General features: G+C 35.7%; 1 protein-coding gene across 1 annotated transcript in view; it reads right to left on the bottom strand.

Moving 5' to 3' along the window:
• Window positions 1–26,573, bottom strand: part of MBD5 (methyl-CpG binding domain protein 5) — a 323,726-nt gene that overhangs the window by 53,482 nt on the left and 243,671 nt on the right. The window contains exon 3 of the mRNA XM_025403904.1: window positions 1,367–2,035. Coding sequence (XP_025259689.1) covers window positions 1,367–1,479 — 113 coding nt within the window. The 5' untranslated portion in view covers window positions 1,480–2,035. The remainder of the gene's footprint in view (window positions 1–1,366; window positions 2,036–26,573) is intronic.

Raw genomic sequence — 26,573 nt, 5'->3', positions numbered from 1 at the left:
TTTTTGCTTGCAGAAATTGAAAAAGCTCATTTATCTTTCATAGAAATAAAAATGAAGTGAAAAAAATTATCCAGATTTTAGAGTCTTTTGTTTTATGCTGAATATACATTTGCTCTTTACAAACTAGAACAAACATAAGTATAAACGTATAACACAGATAACTTGCTATATTATATTTATAACAAAGTATTTCTGGTAGTTTGTTAACAGCACTGGCAATAGAAACTCTGAAGAAGTTATCTCATTTGTGTTTGTTCATCTTATCTACCATGGGATGAGCTTCATATTCTCTGCTTTCTTATCCCTTCACCCCAATAAATATGGATCACATCTTTAATATTATAGAAGTAAAATTTATGTGACAAAATGCTTTTAATTGGCAACTAGATTTACCTCAAGAAATGCCTTACACACAACAAGCAAACAAATTCAAGACAGAATCTGAACTGACTTTCTGAGTTATTATGCCATAAAATAGTCTGTGTTTACATAACCAAAAATATCTCATTTCTATAAATACATTCTTGCTGGACTGGCAAATTCTGTTGAAGCTAGGATATAAATAGTCACACTGAGAGTAATAGCATCCATTTAATAATGGAAGGTGATACCTTTTAAAAAGTTATAGTCTGTTTCTGAAAGTTTTTCATTACATCACAAAGAAAGATTTATGGTATCTTCTTTCATACACTTACAGAAAAACTATAAAGTAGGGAACTTAGATGTCATCTATTTAGTAAGTAAGACTAAAACTTCTTTTTAACAGTTTAATCATTCCATTCAACTTGTTCTACAAGAGATGTATAGCACTGACATTGAAAAGAGTAGGCATTTTATGTGTATGACTATTACTTGTAAGATGCAGAGCCTTCTCCATGACTTTTTCACTTTTACTATTACGTGCAAGGAAATAGATTAAAGACTATACAGAAAAAAAGAAATGTATTTTTAGTTAACAGAAGGCATTAAGAAGTCTAATAACTGAAACTTTCTATGGATAAAAATTCAATTTTATCAAAAAAGCCAGCTGACATACTCTGAAGGACAGAGTAATTCAAGTCAAGTGATATTTCAAGTATTTTACATTCTCCTGTGAATGTGGTAATGATGATTGCATGTTTCTTTTAGAAATCATCATATTTTTCTTTATTCTTGTTACGGAGATAAGCAGAACGACACCCTACACAAACAAGTAATGCACAAAAATTCTCTGGAAATCTAAGGTAATTAAAAACTCTCATGTGTTTCTAGCACAAAGGTCACTTATTCACATTTATATGAGGAGCCATCAGTCACCATGTTTGGTTCTCTCCTTAGTCTTTGGAGTGCAACTTTGCAGGTACCACAGGTAATAATAAGAACTTACCTGACATAAAGCACTCCATTTTGATCCACACGACGCTGCCAACCCACAGGAACTTGTATAGCTGGAAGACCTCCTTCCTTGTCCCCTCCGTCACACTCTTTGCCTCCATTCATTTTCTGTGTCTGCTAGGGACTCTCCAAAGATATCAGCAATAAGATGATATCCTCATATTACAGAGCATGATGGCCTTCAACAGTGGGCCAGTGCAGCACGGTTTTTCCCAGACTGTACAAAACTCATTGGGAAGCTTCAGCTCAGTTTGGAACCAAGTCCTTGAAATCTGCCATTGTGAAAAAAATCAGCTTCCCATTATAATCTACATTAAATAACCAATATTTAATTCCTAAGGATGGTCTACATGGGTAAAAATGAGTGCTTCTGACTAAGGAAAATCATAATTCACCAATGCTGGTACCTGTGTGAACTGGGGGTGGGGAGTGTAAAGTTTTTAGTTCAACATTTGTCTTGAACCTTGATGTCGTACTAAAACAATCTCTATTGTTTAGAAACTGGTCTCATTTTTACAGTGTGAGTCAGTTAATATTTCCAGGTACCCGCCTTTATAGGCCACATTCTTTAAACTTTCTCTTTATCTTCCAATCTGAATCCAAGGTGTTGCAGGTTGGTTCATCTGACGTTTTCATGACTTCAAAATTCCAATAATGTAGCCTGAAACATATGTAAATATGTGAACTTGTATATTTAATGTTGAAAACTGAGATGCTTTACAATTTTAAAATAGAATAAACTATGAAGTGTACCCAATGACGTTGATGTCCTTTGCTATCAAAATCATATGTCAAATTCAAGTTGTTTCCTTCTTCCAACTTAGTCCACTTACTCCAATTAAACCAATTTACTTGCTCTTCAGCATATTCAACTTTCTAATTACTGGAGACAGACCCGTAATTATGGCATTACATATACGCATACACTCAAACATACACACGTACACATAAGGCCTCCTTCTAACTTGACATAAAAATATATCCATCACTTCTTATGACCTGTAAACTACAGAGTTGTGTGTTAATCCAGTCATATTTTAATAACTTCTTAATATTATATAACCCTTTGATTCAGTTTTCTTTTCTAATCATTATACAGTTTTGGTCTAGAGAAGAAAATGTTTATTTTTTTAAAAATAAAAAGTTAGAAGGAAATAAATTTATAGTACTTTTCCAAATATAAGACGCAGTTTCCCTCCAATATTACTGAATATGAGTGTAATCTGCTTTATAGTCAAGAGTTTACAAAATTCCTTATATTATGGGGTGCTCTTTTAATTCCCTTATTCAGTTACGAGGTGCTATTTGAGGAGGACATAGTAGCTTGAAACTGCCATAATCAATGATAGTGTGGAATGCTTATAAAGGTTATCTTGATTGAGCTATTAAAAAAAAAATCATGGCAAGTAAATTTGTAGAAGATTTAGTACCCAGTCTTGTGGAGAATGCAACTTCACAGTTGTTAGTATTATTTGTTTTTGTAAAGAAACCTTTTTATGACCAATTTAATATACTGTATATAGTTACATTGTGAGATTCATGAAACTACACTAAGGAATGGATGAAAAACAATTATCATAGTGTTGAATGAATGGGACTTTTGGTTTGTGATAAATATTTCAGTGGCAGCATTGTCCATAGATTCAAAAAGTACTATATTTCAAAAAATTTAAATGGAAGTGAAGATACACTCTGAAAAAGTGTGTTAAATGACTTGAGATTCATATGAAAGTATTAAAATCATTTCAAAACATGTAAGTGAAAAACCTAATGTATTATTTTAGACAACATGCATTTCAAATACGCATGTATAACTTAATCAAGTAACAAATTAAGCACTGTAAATAGACACACAACTACTTAACTACATTCCTAAAAGTCTGTGTATTTAAGTTGGCCCAAACCCTTGTTTTGGATTTCTCCTTAGGAAAGCAGGAGACCATCCTGTGGTAAAGGCCATCATATATTCAGGTATATGCCTTATTTGTAGGCATTTTGATATATAAAAGTCATCATATATTCAGGTATATGCCTTATTTGCAGCCTTGGCTCTGAGGCAGGTTAAGAGTGTTGTAATGAAGCATCTACTCACAACTGAAAGCAAGGAACTGTGGGTATGGATGTGGCAAACACTGGCAGGCAATGGGGAAAATATCAAAAATTTACTGGGAAAAATTTTGGAGTATAAAGAAAAGTACCAAGTAGTAGCAGTCCCAATAGGGTCTCAAGCTGGTAATTTGCATCACTGGCCCCAGTCCACCGTGCTATGCTTCTCAGAGAAATGTCCTACCTGCAGGCACAACATCTTCCACTCACTATACCTTTGACCATGACTCCAGTTGTTCACGTCTGTGTTTATTCACATTTCATTCAACAGTTACTGAGTAGCTAATATATGTGCTAGATACTATGCTAGGTGCTGGGAGTACAAAGATGGTAAGTACTGTGGTCTGAATGTCTGTATTCCCCCCAGAATCCACAGGTTGAAATCCTAACCCCCAAGGTGATGGTATTAGGAGATAGAGCCTTTGGGAGATGATTAGGTCATGGGGGCAGAGCCATCATGAATGGCATTAGGCCATAAAGAGCTCTCTTCCAACATGTGAGTTTACAGCGAAAAGACCATATGCACCAGAAAGTAGTCCCTTACCAGATACTGGATCTGCCAGTGCCTTAATCTTGCCAGCCTCCAGAATTATGATACAAAAGTTTATGTTGTTTATAAGCCATCTAGTTTATGGTGTTTTGTTATAGCAGCCGGAATTAAGACAGCAAAATACTATTTATCCAAAGCCCAGTGTAATATTTGGCTCTCATGAGCTACTCAATGTGGAAGAACAGAAAGGAAAGAGGACGGGAGGGACGAGGATGGGTCAATCCCTGTTCACAAGGAGTTTGTGGCCTCATGGAATTTCTAGTGCTTGTGAAAGTGGTATGAACTTTGTGCCATCCTGGACCCCTAGTTTTGTCAAATAGCAACAGACTCTGATGACCAAACTTGTTTTTTTATAGTCCCTTTTCATGCCTGTTTTATTACCTTGCTTTTCCAAAGAAATCTCTTCAGTGGTCTCATCATTACACTGGGCCCATTCCCATTTTCCCTACTTTTCAGCTTTCTGTTTGATACCTTTTTTTTTCTTCCTGCCTGCTCTTAAATGTGGCTCTAACTTCCCTGAGACTGGCTGGCTCACTCCATTAAGTAATTTGTGGATCTGCCAGATAATAACATTGCAGGGATTGCTGCCAAATGCTTCCCTCACATTTCAGTAATCAAAAATACCAATATCTGATGGCTGGGTTTTGCTTAAACCAGCAGTTCTCTAACATGGTTCTGGGACAAACATCATTATTGCCAGTAACACCGGGGAACTTGTCAAAAATGCAAATTCACAGGCCCAATCTCAGACTTAATGAATCAGAAACTCTGGGGACAATCTATTTTTTAGTAAACCCTCTAGGTTCTTGTTCTGATGTCTGTTCAAAGTTTGATGCCTGATCAAGACTGACACCCTAATCCGTCTGCCTCTCTTCCCAAGAAAAGGCTGGTTTCACAGCTTTACATCTTGCAGGCAGCCAGCCCTCTAATTTCTTTTGTTCAGGGTTTGGGGATGGGGTATGGGAGGATCAGCCCTTTTTTGCTGCTACTTCAGCCTTCCAGAGGCAGCACAATTGTAAGGGTCTTAGGAAGCCCTCATAGCAAAAATCCAGTATAGTTGTCATTTATCTGTTAAGTGGCATTTTTTTTTCTCAACATTCATCTTGTGAATTTGGAAAATACAGAGAAGTTTGAAGATGAAAATAAATACTGAACTGTAATCTCACTGCTGAATAATAACCATGGAAAATACAAAAAAACTATAAAACTCCAATTAAAGAAATAGAAGAGGATACAAACAAATGGAAAGCTATTCCATGCTCATAGATTAGAAGAATTAATATTGCTAAAATGACAATGCTACCCTAAGCAATCTACAGATTCAGTGCAATCTGTATCAAATACCAATGACATTCTTCACAGAAACAAAAAAGTCCTAAATGTCTTTGGAACCATTGATATGCTTCTTTTCAATCATTTGTTTTTAGAAAGTTTTAAAAGCTTACATAAAAAATGAGTTTAGTAAACAATAACATCCACTACTCTAAATTTACAATGTAAACATTTTGTCATTTTTGCTTATTTTAAAACATAAGATGAAAACATTACAGATGAAGTTAAATACTACCTCCACCCCCATCCCATTTTCCTTTTCAGCCCAATCCCCTCCCTTCCACCCCAGAAGCAACCAGTATTATGATTCTCGTCTGTATCCTTTCAGGTCATGTTTTAATATGTTTGTTTCCTATATATGTATACATAAACATATTTTACTGTTATATGTATTTTGAAATTTTATATAAATACTGGTATATGGTACATATAATTCTGTAACTTGCTTTTCTAAAATTCAACATGTTTTGAGAGCCATCTCTATTGAGGTATATAGATTTATCTCTGTTGCAGATACAGGATTCCAATTCATGAATTTTTAACCTCAAAATTGTATTCTGTCATATGATTATACAACTATTCATCTATTCGTAAATAATCATGTTAATGGATCTGCACATTTTCAACTTTACAGATATTGCCAAATTGTTCTCTGAAGCAGTTGTACTGATTCCAAATATTTTCTATGTGTAAATGTGTGTCTTTTAAATATTGAATCATTACCACTTATTTTTTCTTCCTGGGCATTTTACTATGACATTAAACACTTTTCCAAAACATGATCTTTAATTGTTGGGTATAACTTTGTCATAAATATATATATAATTTCTTTACTAATTTTCCTTTGGTGGACATAGATTTTTCTCCCAAATTTTCACAATGACAAATAAATCTGATAAAAATATTCCTGTACATATATCTATGCCCATCTTGATAACTCATTTAAAATTATTTGATAACATAGAATTGCATAATTCTAGGGTCCTTACATTTCTTAAAGTGCCAGGAGGGTAGAACTAGGAAATCATTTCAGGCCATGTTTCTTAAACTTTTGAAACTGAAGCATATCTTCTTTTGCTAAATATTAAAATCGATTCTACTTGCTTTCATGATTCTGATAACTTCACCTTCTATATAGACTCATCCAAGATGTAGTCAGGCTTTACTTTTATAATTTTATAATTATAATATTATGAAAACTAAAGCTTCTCCTGTTTTCCAAATTTAACGCTTTAATATTACTATGCTTTTAGAAGTATCTATTTCACAGCATCTTGCCTCACCTCTCCAAAGACCCACCTTCCTTATATGGTTTCATTTAAGCCCAATAAGCATAGGTCAAAACATAAAAGATTTTGTGATATGAAGGTACCTCCATCTTACTAAGACTCAGGATCCACAATAGGTCTTATACTTAGGACTTAATTTATATTTATTTCACAAACAGTTCTGTAGCAATAATAATGAGATGCAAAATTGTGTGCGTGTGTGTGTGTGTGCATGTGTGTATGTTCTGAGGGACATACCTGCCACGATTCCACCAATGTTTTCAGTTTCCTGATTCCTTTAAATATGCAAATTAGTCTCTGGAAATGGCTTTTGGTGGAATGAATTTTAGCAACTGGATTTTCTTCTTTACATTGGCTTCTTCTAACCATTCAGCATTCAAATTAGACATCATCTCCTCAAAAAGACCGTAATGTAAACTCTAGGGGTACTCTCTCACACTTTGTTGATTCACTGATACTTTTATTATCTGATGATGATTATTATTGCTTATCATTTATTTGTGTGTTTATTGACTAGCTCTCCCCATTGGAATGTAAACAGTCTAACAGCAGGACCTTGTCATATTCCCAGTTCCTGGTATAATCCCTAGCATACAGTAGGTGCTTAAATACTTCCAAAAGACTGTGCATATTCTAATTAATCAATATAATTTTACATTCTGATTTTTTACCATGTAGGCTTATAAAATTTTAGCAACACATGTGTCTGAAATGAAACAGGTTTTTAAAAGAAGCCAATGACTATGCATGTTGATAAAACAGCAAAAGAGCCTTTTGCTCTAGATTTTTCCCTGATGATCTCACAATCTTTGATGATTTCTGTGTTGAAAAAGTGTGATAGGGCATCTAAGAAAATTAATATGCTAACTTTAAATTTTATTTATAAAGTTAATCACAGTTTTATTTACTAAGTGGTTTACAGACACATTTTAATTGGATTAATAAAGGAATCCCTAAAATAAATAAATGCAGCAAAATAAAAATTAAACTTATGTTTCAACAGGATGCTAATTAATGGAACAGATCTTTTGTTTTCTCATTTTGCTTTACTGACATTATTGTTAACCTAAGAATAAACTCACTACTTTATGAAGTGTTGAATGGGCATTTTATTTTACTTTAATTTTTTGGAGACAAGGTCTCACTCTGTTGCCCAGGCTGTAGGGCAATGGCACAATTATGGCTCACTGCAGCTTTGACTTCCTGGGCTCAAGCTATCCTCCTCCCTCAGCCTCCTGTATAGGTGGGATCACAGGTGCCCAAACCAGGCCTGGCTAATTTTTTGATTTTTTTCGTGGAGATGGGAGTCTCCTTTTGTTGCCCAGGCTGGTCTTGAACTCCTGAGCTCAAATGATCCTCTTGTCTTGGCCTTCCAAAGTGCTAGGATTACAAGTGCGAGCCACCGTGCTTGGCTTAAATGTGTATTTTTTTTTTTTTTTTTGAGATGGAGTCTCACTCTGTTACCCAGGCTGGAGGGCAGTGGCACAATCTCGGCTCACTGCAAGCTCTGACTCCCGGGTTCACATCATTCTCCTGTCTCAGCCTCCCGAGTAGCTGGGACCACAGGCGCCCGCCACCACGCCCGGCTAATTTTTTGTATTTTGAGTAGAGACGGGGTTTCACCATGTTAGCCAGGATGGTCTGGATCTCCTGACCTCGTGATCCACCCGCCTCTGCCTCCCAAAGTGCTGGGATGAGCCACCGCACCCGGCCAAATATGAATTTCTTAAGTTATACTCAAAACAACATGAAGTGACACCATGAAAATAAGTAAATAGCTATTCTTCATAAACCTTGCTGAATAACATCAAATGCCAAATTCTTCTGATTAAATGATTAATGATAAAAATAATGAATTGGTTTTTGAGTCATGTGATATTATGAGTAAATTCTATTAAAATATTTATAATGACATCACACACTGATCTTGTGCTCAGTGGATGGGACTACTGGGAGACACAACAGGACAGAATTAGCACCCAATTAATTATTGATTTATCAAGATGAGATTATGTACATTAGGTAAAACATAGATATTTGGTATATCTAAATCATGGCTTATACTTTTAATACTATGATTATAAATTTAGCTCATGAAATATTTAAAGGTAATTAAGAAGTCCACTCTATTCCTATATCTGCAAGAGTGAACACCTCATATTCTCCAATTGAGAACAAGTCCTACATAAAACCCACCTTTATATTTATATTCCAAAACAATATATACGTGTAACAACAGACATCATTGGATTAAAAATAATAACATTACTATTTTGGAGAGGGAAGTCTGAGTGGCTACAACATAATTATCATTTTATTGGATAATAAATGAACATATTCATAATCTTTCCATCGTTAGTGGCTGAATTATGCTTGTTAGAGTAACCCTAAATGACATTTCCCCGTTCTAATTATCTTTCACCATCATGTCAATTATTCAAACAGTTCCTTCACAGTTCCTAGTCAATCCCTCAGTCAACCTTCCCCCATCTGTTTCACCTTTCACCTATTTATTGAAGACATGCATTTTTATTTATGAGCACACTTATCTTGCAGTTACATCTTTTTCATATTTTTAAACTGTGCAATAGATTAGCCCCATTTTTGGCCTAGTTATTTTTCCATTGCTTATCTTCACTGTGCAGTCATTTCTTCCAAAATATACCTCTCAGATACATCCTTTGTAAGCGACCCAATACCTCTGCCAGGCTCCACTTATTCACTCAAACTACCCCAGCACATTTACATTTGTTTTATATAGTTGTACAAGGATACCCTAGAAAGGCAAATCTCTCTTGCCCCTGCCACTCACTAGAGAGAAATTATCTAGCTTCAGATGTCCTTGACCGTTCAGTGCAGAAAAGTGTAAAAGTTCACAACCTGAGATGAGGGATCATAATGATGTAGGAAAGTTATATTTTTCATCAGCTCTCAAGGTACAGAGACAGGCTCCTGAGCGTGAAGCCAGTCCTCAGAGTCAAGGTAGCAGGCATGCTTGTCTGTGCCCATCTTTGGTCAATAAGATTATTTATACCAGGCCATATTTTGCTATGAAAATTCAGGAACTTGTACACTCTAGTCACATAGAAGTCTTCATTGAACAAAATGCTAAGTGTGGTAGGTTGCCACAAAATTGCAGTTCCTTCCATCAGGAAATGAATTTATCACTCCATACGTTGAATCTTGGCAGGCCTTGTGATTTGTTTTGACCAGTGGAATTTGATGCATATGATACTGTTCAAGTTTTGCACCTAAAACTCAAAAGGCCTTATAACTTTTGCTCTTGTTTCTTGGAATGCCATCATCATGTGAACAGTCTGAGCTAGCCCCATCGAGGATGAGAGATCACATGAAGAGAGAAGTCTAGCTGTCCAGCCAGTCCAGCTGAGGCCCTAGACTTGTAAGTAAATATAGCCAGCACCATGTGGAACAGGGATGAGCTGCTAGAGCTGGGCCCAGTCTTAACTGCTGACTCACAGAATGAAAAATATTATTTCAAATAGCCAAAAACTATACTAAAAACAATTACAAAGCCTAAAATAGGGTTTAACTTAAACCAATCATAGTATTGACAGGCTACGTAGCCTTAATGGTTAACAGCAGAAGCTAGAAGCTGGCTGGGTTTGAACCTTGGCTCTACCCTTTATTAACTTGTGACCTTGCACAAGTTTTAAAATTTCTTATAAAATGGGGATTATAACCATATAGGATTGTTCTGGGAAAAAAGTAAGTAAATGTAGATGTGCCTAGCACACAGTAAGTATCCAAATTGTTATTAGTCATATATAGCTATGAAAGTCATATTACAGAAATTTTAATAGCACTGGGAAAAAGACCATGATTTTGTTAGGTGAAAAAATGTACTATAAAATTATACATATAATTATCATCTTAATTTACAAAATGATACTATTTATATAGACATAGGAATAGAACACCACTATACTCTATATGTTCTCTGGTAATGGATAAACATACTTTCTCATTGCCTTTCTGGATTTTCAAATTTTTCTATAATAAACATATATTAGCTCTGTAATCAGGGAAAATACTACCTTCAAAAAATTAAGTGTTATATCTGTAGAAGAGCTAATTAATGTTTCCCTAATCCTTAGAAGTATTAGGGAAGCTTTTTATTGGAAAGCTTCATGCCCAGTAATATGCTATTATTTCTCTTTCTGTTTTATTCAAAAGGAGAAAAAGATATGGAGAGTCGGAAAGAATACTGCATTAACCTATTATGATCTACATACTGCAAGTAAAAATTAAGGCTGTCCTTTAGATTGGTTCTAAAATGCCTCCGGGTGTCATGCTCACTTTTCTACTTGGAATATTGTCTCCCATCTCACCCTCTTGTTCTTCACTGAATAGTGCCCATTTATCTCAGTTTAAATGTCACTTTCTCAGAGAAGTCTTCCCTCGTCTCCCTAATCCTTACTTAACTTTCCGAGTCTTTAAACTAGGTTCCCCTTGTAATTCTCCCATATAATATACAGTTATTTTGCTTCACAGAAGTTATTACAAACAACTGAGCTTTCTCTTCGCCCTTGACATCCTACAATATTGCAAAAGAAAAAGCAGTTGAGACAAAGAAGTTCAGGTTAAAGCTTCACTTTGTGCCTTTGAAAATATATAATGAGAGGGGAAGTGAAGGTCTGTATGCATATATGGAAAATACTTACTATGAAACACTTCCTTTCATTAAAGCCAAAAGTGAACAATTACCAGCTCTCAAATACATATCTTTAAAAAAAATTTATTTTTTATATTTTCTGCAAATCCACCTAAGAATGTACTTAAGAAATGCAGGGAATTGTTTTAAAGAATAGTAACAAGTTATACCAGAACATCTATGAACAAAATGATAAACTCACTATAATTCTCAAGGAAAAATTATTTACGATTTATTCCTGTATGTTAGCTGTCAGCACAGCGGTTATTTTTTGGTTTTCTGTAATATGGTGATTTCTCATAAGGAATACCGATAAAAAAACTTGGCTGCATTTACATAATCTATTTAAGAGTACACCAACAAGGTTTGGGGGGTAATTTTCACATCTTATCTGTGCATGACTAGTATTTTATCTACTCACAATGCAGCTTAATATATGAACGTCAAATCTTTGCTGAAAAATGATGTATATCAATTTTGTTTATTCCCAAACGTGTACGATGAGAATACAATAATGTAAATTACGTCTATTTGAGGGTTTGCAACACACCAAATGGGGTATTCATATATACACTAATATTTACATACACTTTTACTATAAAAATATTTAGTACTCTTCAATTCATTTAACAGTGGCTGCCAAGTTCCTACTTGGATTAATCAATACCAAACAGAGGTAAAGTAATTTATACTTTATATAATAAAGTATATAAATAAACATAAATAAATCAATACCAAACAGAGGTAAAGTAATACCCTACTAGTCCCCTAGTAACCTTGAAAATCAGGTTACTCAAAGGAAAAATAAGACAACTCCTCAACCACTGAAGAAACATACCCAAAGACACTGTGTCTGAATATGTATCTAGGAACACCCAAGTCCAATAAGTCTCTCCAGCAAATATTATTAAATGTTCAAGATAACTACAGTCTAGTAAAGTATCTGGTAAGGTCTTTCAATAAACAAGAGGAGGAAGATTATTTCTGTGCAGATTTTAGAAAAGGGAGCCCAAAGAGCATATAATCTCTAAGTCCCATGAAATAAGTGATCTTTTATTGTGTTTCTGTAGCTCACATATCAGGAATGAAACAAGTAGTAAAACCCATGGATGTTTAATGGCCTCATATGAAAAGTGTCTCAAGGAGACTCCATTCAGTACTTGACTGACTATTCACTGGAATGATGAGGATGGCAGAGAAAATGTAGCGGCCACAGAAAACTTATGCACAAAGTACTCAGGTTGGAGAGGGAGGGAGTTTCAATATAACCAAATGAGGCATACAGTGTTTTAGAGGATGTTCTGAAAAAAGCAAAAACTGTAAAAGTCTCTAATTTAACAAACAGACAAGCAAAATGTAAGAGCAGCCATACACAGGAGGACTTTGGGTCAAACCCCACCTACAGAAGTGTTTGGCTTGCACATGGTTTAAGAATAATAATATAAGTAAATTAATTGACAATATTTAAATCAAAAGATTTCACATAACAATTCTATTTCCTGCTTTACCTGAGAAACTGGACAATATGGTAACACTAGGCCAACATTCCTGCCTTACAACAATTATCTGGAACGGAGCAGTGGCTGCTCCTCCAGAAACAACTTGGCTCTCCAGTTCACTGCAATAACTTCCTGCTTCATTCCCATCAGCCTGGCCTCTATAGGCATTTGGGTTTCCAGCTTCTGGAATAGAAAGTACCTTGAGATAAGGCTGAAGGTTTCACTATAGCCCTTAACAAGAGGTACAACTTATTTTGCTACATAGCCATTTATCCTACATTTCATAGTTTCTTCAAAAGGGTAAATGACGAATTCTTAGTAGATCATTATGCACTACCAGTGTGTGTAGGAGGGCCAGTAAGCCAGCTAAAACCATAAGTACACAGGTAACTTTCCTAAGGAAATTGAGACTGTGGTGATTATTGACTTAGAGGAAGTAAAGGGTACAGAGAACCATCCAATATCAATCCTCTACTTTCATTCCTTCCCTTCCCTCCCTCTCTCCCTCCCCCCCCTTTCCTTCTTTCCTTCCTCCCTCCCTCCCTCCCTTCCTTCCTTCCTTCCTTCCTTCCTTCCTTCCTTCCTTCCTTCCTTCCTTCCTTCCTTCCTTCCTTCCTTCCATTCTTTCTTTCTCTTTCTTTCTTTCCACCATCATTGGCAATATCACATTATCATTATCTCAGGAACTTATCTTGGGAATCAAATAATTATGGAATCGAATTGTACAATTACTTATTTTAGGATATATAAAATGCCACTGAATTTTTTCTGGATTAAAAAATTGTTTTCTTTTAGCAAATAAAAAAATTCATCAAGTCTTTCAAAGGTATACTTGAGATCTTACAACCTGTTTACTTTCTCTTAGTCATCAGGAAGATATTACTATATTCTGTGTGACAAGGCTCTTCCTCAGCCTGGGTAAAATAATCCTTGGAACAGTCTAATTTATTTTGTTCTATTTCCATGGCCACCACTGGATAACCTTCTGATTATTTGATGGATTTCATAGGTGCTCTGATATAATTAAGTTACTTACTCGGATAGCAAGCTCAAGTATTTCAGACACACACACACACACACACACACACACACACAAATAAATAAATACATTAAATACATACACACACACACACATAGGTAATCTGGTATACAAATTAATTTCTTGTAAATATGGATGGTCTGTGTTAGATCCCACAGGCCAGGCTCATCACTCTTGAGAACAAGAACAAAATCAAGTTTTTAATCCGGAAGAGCTACCCTGGACCACAGTTACTCCATAGGGTACTCCCACCATTGAGGTCTTCCCTTCATATCCAGACTATTGTTGTGTTTGTTTGTTTGTGTTTGGATACCACCTTCCTCTAACTACATCATTACTAGAAAAACTAGGGAATGATTTTTGAACCAGAGCAGGACAAGGGAAGTGTAGGACAGGGTGTGGCAACATGCTTGGGTGGTGCTGTTTCTCAGAAAGCAGCCAAGAGAGACAAAGGAGCAACCAAGGGATGTGGAAACAAGGTCAACTGGCATTTCTATTATATAATCCTGATACAATAAATGCCTGCAGGCATTATAATTAATGTTGCAAGTATTGGACATCAACTCTATGTGAGGCACTGTGATGGATGCTGGGAATCCAAACATGAAGAGAACGTAGTCCTCACCTTAAGGAGCTTACTGTCTGGGGAGCGGAGGGGTGGGAAGTGGGGCATAACACTGAATGATAGTTGTTATGATAGGGCTAAGTATGGCGTGCTAATTAAGCTCAAAGAGAGAGTTAATCTAGTTTTCAAGAATTGGTAGGTGTGGGCAGGAGACATCTAGGGCTGCATGGAGCTTAGATGGGCAAAGAAAAGGTTAGTAGGAGACCTGAAACTTCACCTAATCTTTGCAAGTGATCTTATTTCTGGAAGATTAATACTGAAGATTTTATATTTCTGTCTGTTAATAACATTTCTAATATCGTATTCATTTTTAGCTGGTAAACAAACATAGAGGTATCATTTTGTCAGACTTTTTAACCTTGAGATGTGGTAAGTGATGAAGCAGTAATAAATATTTTCCAAAGGAAGATGTGGATCCCTGCCTGATGCCTGAAATAGAAGATGATGACCAGACATTTAGATAAGCAAATGCTGTTTTTTTGACAAAGTATTATGAAAGAATGATGATTTGCTTCAATAAGAAAGGAATATTAGATGTGAGTGCATCTTCTTCAGAAGATAAAAAGAGCAACACATGGGTGAGAAAGTATCAGCCTGAGATAAAGTAGTTTAAAACCACTGAAATGTGCATCCTTTAATAAAAGAAGTCTATAACTTATGAGAAGAAGATGGCTATGGTGCTAAAGTTATTTTAGCCAAATGAATAAATAATATTTCCATTTATCTTATCCACTTCCAGGAACTGCACTGAACACTTTATATATACACAAATTAGCTCATTTAATCCTTTAAGTTTGTTTTTAATTTTTGTGGGTACACAGTAGGTATATATATGTATGAGTTACATGAGATATTTTCATATAGGCCTGCAATACATAATAATCACATTAGGATAAGTGGGGTATCCATCATGTCAAGCATTTATCCTTTGTGTTACGAATGATCCAATTATACTCTTTCAGTTATTTTAAAATGTACCATTAAATTATTTTTGACAATAGTCACCCTGTTGTGCTAGCAAATACTCTGTCTTATTCATTCTTTCTATTTTTTGTACTCATTAGCCATCCCCACTTCTCCCCACAAACCCCCACTACCCTTTCCAGCCTCTGGTAACCATCCTTCTACTTTCTATTTCTATGAGTTCAATTATTTTAGTTTTTAGCTCCCACAAATAATTGAGAACATGTGAAGTTTGTCTTTGTGCACTTGGCTTATTTCATTTCACATAATGACCTCCAATTCCAACCATGCTGTTTCAAATGATAGGATCTCATTCTTCTTTTGGCTGAATAGTACTCCATTGTGTATATACTACATTTTCTTTATCCATTCATCTGTTGATGGACACATAGGTTGCTTCCAAATCTTGGCTATTGTGAATGGTGCTGCAATAAACATGAGAGTGCAGATATCTGATACAGATTTCCATTCTTTTGGGTATCTACCTAGGAGTGGGACTGCTGGATCGTATGGTAGCTCCATTTTTAGTTTTTTGAGGAACCTCCAAACTGTTCTCTCTTTACATTCCCAATTTACATTTCCACCAACAATGTACAAAGGTTCCCTTTTCTCCACATCATCACCAGCATTCATTGCCTGATTTTTGGATAAAAGCCATTTTAACTGGGGTGAGATGGTATCTCACTGTAGTTTTGTTTGCATTTCTCTGATGATCAGTGATGTTGAGCACCTTTTCATATGCCTGTTTGCCATTTATATGACTTCTTTTCAGGAATGTCTGTTCAGATCTTTTGTCCATTATTAAATCAGATTATTAGATTTTTTTCCTATAGAGCTGTTTGAGCTCCTTGTATATTCTGGTTATTGATCTCTGTCAGATAGGTAGTTTGTAAATATTTTCTCCCATTCTGTGGGTTGCCTCTTCACTTTGTTGATTGTTTTCTTGGTTGTATAGAAGCTTTTCAACTTAACGTGGTCCTGTTTGTCCATTTTTACTTTTGTTGTCTGTGCTTCTAGTACTCAAGAAATTTTTGCCCACTCCAATGTCCTGGAGAGTTTCTCCAACGTTTTCTTGTAGTAGTTTCATAGTTTGAGGTCTTAGATATCTGAGTCTTTGATCCGTTTTGATTTGATTTTTGTATATTGCAAGAGATAGGGGTCTAGTTTCAATCTTTTATATATGGATATCCAAGCTCATTTAATCCTTATCGCAATTGTATAAGGCAATGCTTTTATTTTTTCTGTTCTAGAGTTGTGGAAATGGGATGAGAAATTACGTAAATTTACTATCTTTCTTTCTCTGGTAATTATCATTTTTTCTACTTTCATTTCTCCTTAGTATTTATTACTATCTAACATAGTCTATTTTTTTACAATTTATCTTATTATTGTCTGTCTCCTCTGACAAGAATGTAAGCTCTGTGAGCACATGGGATATAGCAGTCATCATAGCAGACAAAAATCCCTGCTAATTTTTGTTTTGGGTTCACTAGCTCCTTGAAGGTTGGCTTTGTATCACTTCTTCCCCCATAGCACAAAGTACAAGCCTTGCACGTACTGGAACCAAAAACATTTGCTGAGTGAGTGATGAACACTATTAATTAGTAGGCATATACCAAGCCCTCAGCACTGAACTAGTCGCCGTAAGATAAGGAAGTACAAAATACAGTCTCTGATTTAAAATAACACTTAGGAATAGAGCTAGGGATGAAGCATGAAATAGAAAGAAACATGAGGAATACCAAGGGCATAAAAGAAGTCCTCATATGTCAATAATTCCATTCTCAATCATCTAACAATGTCAAAAAATGCCTACTCACAGCTCCTCCCAAGATACCATTGTATTCTGTTGTGCTAAACTTTCTTGTAAATGCCTGAACAATGTGTTTACAACTCTGAGCCTTTGCATATATTGCTCTCTGGGCATAGAAAAACTTCCCCCCATTTTCTTTAAAGTAACCTTTTATTATCCTGTCTAAGAGTTACCTGCTTATTCCTCTTTCATCCTACATGTGTTACATGTACGTTACAGCACTTGCCAAACTCTGTTTTAATATACACACATTACTTGTCTTATTTACCTTTGTGTTCCTGGTTTCCAAACAAATTGTCAGGTACATAGTATGCAAACAATGTGCTTCAAGTTTAATTACTCATTTTTCTCTCCTTTCAAAATACTAAAAAACTTTCTTTTTTACTCTCCTAAAATAGAACCATAGATAGAAAAGTTCTTCTTAATAATATATTAAAATCACCCAGTGGTAAACACATACACACAGATAGATGCTAACTGCAGGTATATATTCAATCAAAACTGAGTGGAGGCTGAATCTACTTTTCTTATTTTATTTTCAGCACAATTCCACCTTCAGGCGCTATCACCAGTGCCTAGAAGAGTGCCTGGCACACAGAAAATGACTTGTTGAATAAATAAATGAATGCTTGCATAAAAACCATGTCATTAAATGCTAAACAGCATTTCATAAACTAGATGTATTATAGGAACTCAGAAATAAAGTAACAAATCAGAAAAACAGTGAACTAAGGAGTAGAAAGTTTGGTATCTGCCATTTTCTAGTTTTATAGCTTTGAGCAAGAAACATTTAAACTGATCTTTAACTTCTTAATTTGTAAAAATAATAGATTAGGCTAGTTTTCAAATTATTTTACCAGAAGTCTCCATTGTTGAATGAAATGTAAATGGAATTGCCATTAAATAAAACAGAAAAGATTCATTAGTAAAAATTCATAAGATCAAGTTATGATACTACTTATTTAAATTCATTATTAAGAATGGGCCGGTGGCTCACTCCTGTAATCCTAGCACTTTGGGATGCCAAGGTGGGAGGACTGCTTGAGGCCAGGAGCTTGAGATCAGCCTGGGCAACACAGCAGAACCCTGTCTCTACAAAAAATTTTTACAAATTAGTTGGGCATGGTGGTGCATGCCTGTAGTCCCAGCTACCTGGGAGACTGAGGCAGGAGGACTGCTTGAGCTCGGGAGTTTGAGGCTGCAATAAACTATGATCATGCCACTGCACTTCAGTTTGGGCAACAGGGCTAAAGTGCATCTCTTAAAAAAAAAAAAAAAAAGAATGAACATAGGTGACAACTGCAATTTTAAATTATCCTCATCAGCAATGTCATTTTCTGTATTTTGTTTTGGTTTTACAATGTTGACACAATTCTGATTACCACAAATACACTATTACAAATGGTAACAGTTATTAAAAAAATAATTTGGCAATATTAAGATTTCTGCAATTAAAATGGTCCAGCGGCTTGAATGAGGAGTATAGAAAATTTTGTTTTCAAAACTGAGGGACTATAATCATTATTCATATTTCTGGTCACAAATATAAAAAATAGACAAGAACCACCCAAAACTTAAATTAAGCAAGAAAAATTTCTTTAATATAGTATTATCATATTAACTTATCATTGCAAACTAAAGTGCCAAAGTACACATGGCAGAAAGATACCCTACTTCTGTTTGTACTTAATGTGCCATCCTAGTGCCAATCATAACCTCGAAAGACACAATCCTGAACACCCTAATCCTGAATGCTGAAATCTCAGAAGATCAAAATCCTTAAAGTCTAAAATCTTGAAAATCAGAATCCCAAAAACTTAAAATTTCAAATGCTGAAATCCTGAACGCCAAATTTTGAGGAAGGGATTAGTGATTTTCACTTGTACACGAGACAGTTGGATCATGTTAGGTGGAACGATTACTTTGTTCTTGTCTTTATTTGGAAGTTAAGTGTAGTTTAAGGGGATGTGTTTGGATGTCAGGTTGATAAGAGGTGGACTGGTGGGCTTAAGTTTAGGTGTTAACTTGACTAGGTTAAGTAATACCTAGTAAAACATTATTTTTAGTGTATCTGTGATGGTGTTTCCAGGAGTGTGAGTCTGAGTGAACTAACTGGGAAAGTTCTTCTCTCATTGTTGGCAGGCACCATCCAATCTGATGGGGGCCTAGAGAGAAGTAATACAGAAGGCAAACTGGTCTCTTTGAGAACTTGGACACACATTTCTTTTGCTGCTTTGGACATCAGAACTACAGGTTGCTGGGCTTTGGACTCCAGGACTTACACCAGTGGCATCCCAGGGTCTCCAGCTTGCAGACGGCCTGCAATGGGACTTTTCAGCCATCATAATAGCATGAGCCAAGTCCCCTAATAAATCTCCCCTCATATATCTATATACATATTCCCTTGGTTCTCTCTCTCTGGTCAACTCTGTCTAATATAGATTTCGTATCAAGAAGCCAAATATCCTTCCTTCTTACTGTATTCCTCACACCACTATGGAAGAGATCTGTGAAATTGTTCTGTTGCAAAAGAGCTGTGATCAGGTAAGTGTACAAGGCTGCTTAATAATGACAGATACAAAGTTTAAAAGCTAATTATTATTGGTGTGTGAAAGCAGAAAATTGCTTAATTGAAATGTCTGGGCAGTAACCAGACTTTCAAGTGACAGCATTTACTTACAAAATGTGTAGACCACTACGACTCTCCAAATACAAGTGCAGTGAGTGTTTTGAAGATCACAGAAGTGAAAAGGCAGACGAAAAATACAAAAAATCTCTCCTACCAAATTATCAGTTGTGTATGACTTTGTAGCTTCACATATAGCACCAATATGATACACTATGTATTTCATCTTTGCATCATTTCCAATACTGGATGTACAAAATGTGTAAGACTTTTAGAGAGTTCTAATTCATTTTATGCATTTATTGCGAATTTGACTTCACGAAAGTACATTATCGCAAGTTGACTTTATGTGAAAGCATTGTGGGTGTATATAAAATGTTGAAACTTCCTCAATAAATCAAGAGAGGTCCTTTTCGTATATCTGCATTTCTAAAAGATAAAAACTAAACTTCTCGTGATCTTGGCTCTTTGGGCATATGTGGTGGTGACCCATTAAGGCTTTTGATTAATCTCATCAAAAGTCTTAGGTTGTCTGTCATGGTATTTCAGATGATTGCAATCATAAAGCTGGGTGCAAACAATTACCAACTGTAGTAACATGTGCTTATATATTTCACTTTTTGGTCTATTTCTTCATGAATATGGTTCATCTGCTCATAACTGTTTCACCTATGTGACTGTCTTTAGTATACCTGTTTCTGCTTGCAAAAATATGAATGTTATTATTTCCTATTTCATTGTGTAAAGTGGCCTGTGAAGTGTTGTGACATGTTTTTATGTTTATCAAATAGATTTTCTTTTCAAAGTGTAAATAAAAGTCTTTAAAGACTTTTTAAAATTACTTTTTCCAGAATAACATTTTTGAGATTTTGATCTTTTGAGATAGTAACTTTCAAGATTTTAGACATTAGGGAATTTGATGTTTCAGGATTTCAATATTTGGGATTATAGCTTCAGGATTGTGGCTTCTGGGATTATGGCCCAAATCTATGGCATACACATGCTGCAGCAGTGGTCTTGCTTGTATAATTTGATTTGGATATGTAATATTGCACCCAAGATTTAAAAAGGCCAGCTATAAACTTAAAAATAAAAACATATGGGCTGGGCGTGGTGGCTCACACCTGTAATCTCAGCACTTTGGGAGGCCGAGGTGGGTAGATGACAAGGTCAGGAGATCGAGACCATCCTGGCTAATATGGTGAAACCCTGTCTCTACTGAAAATACAAAACATTAGCCAGGCGCGGTGGCATGTGTCTATAGTCCCAGCTACTTGGGAGGCTAAGGCAGGAGAATAGCTTGAACCCAGGAGGTGGAGGTTGCAGTGAGTCAAGATTGCACCACTGCACTCCAGCCTGGGTGACAGAGCGAACATATAAAAAATAAATAAAAACATATATTCACAGGAAGTTCAAATACCTATATAAAAATTAGTAAGGAAGCTTTAATTGGCAGTCCATAAAAATATAAACTAATAGGGCAGCTTAGTTTTATTTTGTGATCCCTAAGGTGTTACACTTTGGTACAACACATCTGAGTGTGCATGTTATTTTTATTACAGTCTTAAAATATTTAATACGCTTAAAATATTTAAATGTTGCAGCCAACATTTGGGAAACCTTGAAGAACCTCCTGTGAACTGGATATTCTTTCTAGTCCTTTCAATTCTATCATTTCTACATAATCTAGAAAAGCAAGGGCCAGACGTGGTGGCTCACGCCTGTAATCTCAGCACTTTGGGAGGCTGAGACAGGCGGATCACCTGAGGTCGGGAGTTTGAGACCAGCCTGACCAACATGGAGAAACCCCGTCTCTACTAAAAATACAAAATTAGCCTGGTGTGGTGGTGCATGCCTGTAGTCTCAGCTACTTGGGAGGCTGAGGCAAGAGAATCACTTGAACTCAGGAGGTGGAGGTTGCAGTGAGCCGAGATCGTACCACTGCATTCCAGCCTGGGCAACAGAGCAAGACTATGTCTCCAAAAAACAAAAACAAAAACAAAAACAAAAACAAAACAAGAAATAATTTATAAAGATTTTTTTGATTTCTTCAAATAAATCTTGTACAAATTTACTGAGATTAGACACTCATGGGAGAAGAAAGAGCCTGATCAGACAGAAGTAGAGAACTTGTGTTAGGGAGTATCAAGAAATATTACATTTAAGAAAACATGTCAATCTTCCTAAAACAGGCAGATTCCCTACACAGATAAGCTAAAAACAGCTTGGTATCATAAATCCATGACACCTTATAAACAGAAATATTGCTGGTCTATAGGTATCTTAACTTACAAATGCAATTTCATTCCTCTGTAGCTATTTTTTGATAACATCTGTCAGATGTAGAATATCTTTTCACTGAATTTGCCTTCATTTACTTGAAGAATATATTCTGATTTGAACTATAGAGGAAACTCTCTTAACTGACTTCTATTTAAACTAATCACTGAATTAATCAAAATTGCATTCCCTTTTGGACACAGACAGAATGGAAAGAGACGGGAAGAAAGCAAGCCACCTGGAAAACATATTTGAGGATATTGTCTATGAAAACTTTCCCAATCTCACTAGAGAGGCCAACATTCAAATTCAAGAAATGCAGAGAACCCCTGCAAGATATTACACGAGAAGACCATTCCTAAGACATAATCATCAGATTTTTCAAGGTTGAAATGAAAGAAAAAAATGTTAAAGGCAGCTAGAGAGAAGGGGCAGGTCACCTACAAAGGAAATCTCTTCAGGCTAATAGCAGACCTTTCAGCAGAAACCCTACAAGCCAGAAGAGACTGGGGCCCTATATTCAGCATTCTTGAAGAAAAAAATGTCCATCCAAGCATTTCATATCCAGGCAAACTAAGCTTCACAAGTGAAGGAGAAATAAGATCCTTTTCAGACAAGCAAATGCTAAGAGAATTCATTACTACCAGACCTGCCTTATAAGAGTTCCCTCAATATGGAAAGGAAAGACTGTTACCAGTCACTTCAGAAAAAGTGCACAGATGAGTGACACTATAAAGCAACCACACAAACAAATCTGCAAAACCAGCTAACCAAACAATGACATTATTGATATGTACAGATTTGATCCTAACTATGAATGTAAGTGGATGAAATGCCCCAATTAAAAGGCACAGAATAGCAAGCTAGAAAAAGAAGCAAGACTCAAAAGTGTGCTGTCTTCAAGTGATCCATCTCACATTCAATGACACCCATGGGCTCAAAGTAAAGGGATGGAGAAAACTCTACCAAGAAAATAGAAAAAAGCAGAGGTTGCTACTCTAATTTCAGACAAACAGATTTTAAACCAATAATGATCAAAAAAGACAATGAAGAGCACATGTAATGCTTACCATTATGTAAATGACAAAGGGTTCAATTCAACAAGAAGACCTAACTATCTAAATATATATGCACCCAACAGAGGAGCACCCAGATTCATAAAACAAGTTCTTAGAGACCCATGAAGAGGTATAGATTCCCACACAATAATAGTGGGAGACTTCAACACCATACTGACAGTGTTAGACAGATCATCAAGGCAGAAAACTAAAAATGCTATACTGGACTCTTGACCAAATGGACATAATAGACATCTACAGAATTCTCTACCCCAAAACACCAGAATATACATTCTTCTCATCGCCACATGACACATACTCTAAAATGGATCACACATTTGAACATAAAACAATCCTTCGCAAATGCAAAGCACCAAAATCAACCAACTCCACTCCTGGACCACAGCACAATAAAAACAGAAATCAACAGTAAGATAATCACTCAAAATCATACAAGTACATGGAAATTAAACAACCTGCTCCTGAATGACTTTTAGGTAAATAATGAAATTAAGACTGAAATCCAGAAACTCATTGAAACTAATGAGAAAAAAGCTACAACATACCAGAATCTCTTGGACATAGCTAAGGCAGTGTTAAAAGCAAAGTTTATAGCATTAAATAATCAAATCAAAAAGTGGGAAAACTCTCAAATTAACAACCTGACATTACAACTAGAAGTAGTAGAAAAGCAAGACAAAAGTAATCCCAAAGCTAGCAAAAGACAAGAAATAACAAAAATCAGAGCTGAACTGAGGGAAATTGAGCCAGGAAAACCCACACAAAATATGAACGAATCCAGAATTCATTTCTTTGAAAAAGTGAATAGGATAGATAGACCAGTTGCTAGACAAATAAAGAAAAAAGAAGATCTGAATGAACACAATTAGAAATGACAAAGGGTACGTTACTACTGACGCCGCAAAAAAACAAAAAAACCATCGGCCACCACTGTGAACACAAACAAGAAAATCTGGAAGAAATGTATAAACTCTGGAAATATATAACCTCTCAAGACTGAACCAGGATGAAACTGAATCCCTGAACAGATCAATAATGAGTTCTGAAATTGAATCAGTAATAAAAAGCCTACCAACCAGGAAAAAATCCAGGACCAGATGGATTCACAGCTGAATTCTACCATTCTACCAGGTGTATAAAGAAGATTTGGTACCATTTTTAGTGAAACTATTAAAAAAAAAAAAGAAAACAAACAAACAAACAACAACACAAATGGGGAGGAGGGACTCCTCCCTAACTCATTCTATGAAACCAGCATCAGCCTGATGACAAAGTTGGCAGACACACAACAAAAAAAGAAAACTTCAGGCCAATCTCCTTGATGAATATCAGTGCAAAAATCCTCAACAAAATACTAGCAAATTGAATACAGAAGCACACAAAAAGCTAATCCACCACGATCAAGTAAGCTCCATCCCTGGGATGCCAGGTTGGTTCCACATATGCAAGTCAATAAATGTGAGTCACCACATAAACAGAACTAAATACAAAAACTACATGATCATCTCAATAGATGCAGAAAAGGCTTTTAATAAAATTCAACTTCTCTTCATGTTAAAAACCATCAATAAACTAGGCATTCAAGGAACATACTTCAAAGTAATAAGAGCCATCTATGACAAACCCACAGCCAACATCATACTGACTTGGCAAATGCTGAGAGAATTCCCCTTGAAAACCAGCACAAGACAAGGATGCCCTCTCTTACCACTCCTATTCAACATAGTACTGGAAGTCCTGGCCAGGGCAAACAGTAAAGAGAAAGAAATAAAAGGTATCCAAATAGAGGGGAAGTCAAACTACCCTTGTTTGCAGATGACATGATTTTATATCTAGAAAACCTCATAGTCCCTTCCTTTAATCTGATAAAAATTAAGCTGAGTTTCAGAATACAAAATCAAAGAACAAAAATCAGTAGCATTCCCATACAACAACAATATCAAAGCCGAGGTCAAATCAGGAACACAATCCCGTTTACAACTGCCAAAAAAAGAATAAAATACCTAAGAATATAGCTAACCAGGGATGTGAAAGATCTCTACAACAAGAATTACAAAACACTGCTCAGAGAAATCAGAGACAATACAGACAAATAAAAAAACATTCCATGCTCATGGATAGGAAGACTCAATATCATTAAAATGGCCATACTGCTGAAAACAATTTACAGATTCAATGCTATTCCTATCAAACTACCAATGACATTCTTCACAGAATTAGAAAACCTATTTTAAAATTCATATGAAACCAAAACAGCACCCAGATAGCCAAAGCACTCCTAAGGAAAAAGAACAAAGGCGAAAGCATCACATTATCCAACTTCAAACTATACTATGAGGCTACAGTAACCAAAAGAGCATGGTACGGGTACCAAGACAGACACATAGAAAAATGGAATAGAATAGAGAGCCCAGAAATAAAGCTGCACACCTACAACCATCTGATCTCCAACAAAGTTGACAAAAACAAGCAATGGAGAAAGAATTCCCCTTCAATAAATGTTGATGGGATAATTGTCTAGCCATGTGCAGAAGATTGAAACTGGACCCCTACCTTACACCACACACAAAAATCAACTCAAGATGGATGAAAGACTTAAATGTAAAACCTAAAACTATAAAATTCCTGAAAGATAACCTAGGAAATACTATTCTGGATATAGGACTTGGCAAAGATTTCATGATGAACACAGCAGAAGCCATTGCAACAAAAAACCAAAATTGACAAATGGGATCTAATTAAACTAACGAGCTCCTGCACAGAAAAAGTAACTATCTATAGAGCAAAGAGACAACCTACAGAATGGGAGAAAGTATTTGCAAACTATGCATCTGACAAGCCTCTAATATCCAGAATTTATAAGAAACTTAAACAAATGAACAAGAAACAAACAACCCCACTAAAAAGTGGGCAAAGGACATTAAGGGACACTTTGCAGAAGAAGACATATATGCAGCCAACAAGCATATGAAAAAATGCTTAACATCACTAATCATCAGAGAAATGCAAATCAAAACCACAAGGAGATACCATCTGACACCAATCAGAATGGCTACTATTAAAAAGTAAAACAAAACAAAACAAAAAAAACAGATGCTGGTGAGGTTCTGGAGAAAAGTGAGTGTTTAGCAGGAGTGTAAGTTGGTTCAGCCATGGTGGAAAGCAGTTTGGTGATTTCTCAAAGAGCTTAAAACAGAATTACCATTCGATCCAGCAATTCCATTTTGGGGTATATACCCAAAGGAATATAAATCATTCTATCATAAAGACACATGCATGTGTATGTCCACTGGAGTGCTATTCAAAATAGGATATACATGGAATTA

Source organism: Theropithecus gelada, chromosome 12 (genome assembly GCF_003255815.1).
Source record: "Theropithecus gelada isolate Dixy chromosome 12, Tgel_1.0, whole genome shotgun sequence".
NCBI lineage: Eukaryota > Metazoa > Chordata > Mammalia > Primates > Cercopithecidae > Theropithecus > Theropithecus gelada.
Note: the sequence above shows the minus strand (reverse complement) of the source record. Positions and strands in the feature narration are given on the sequence as shown.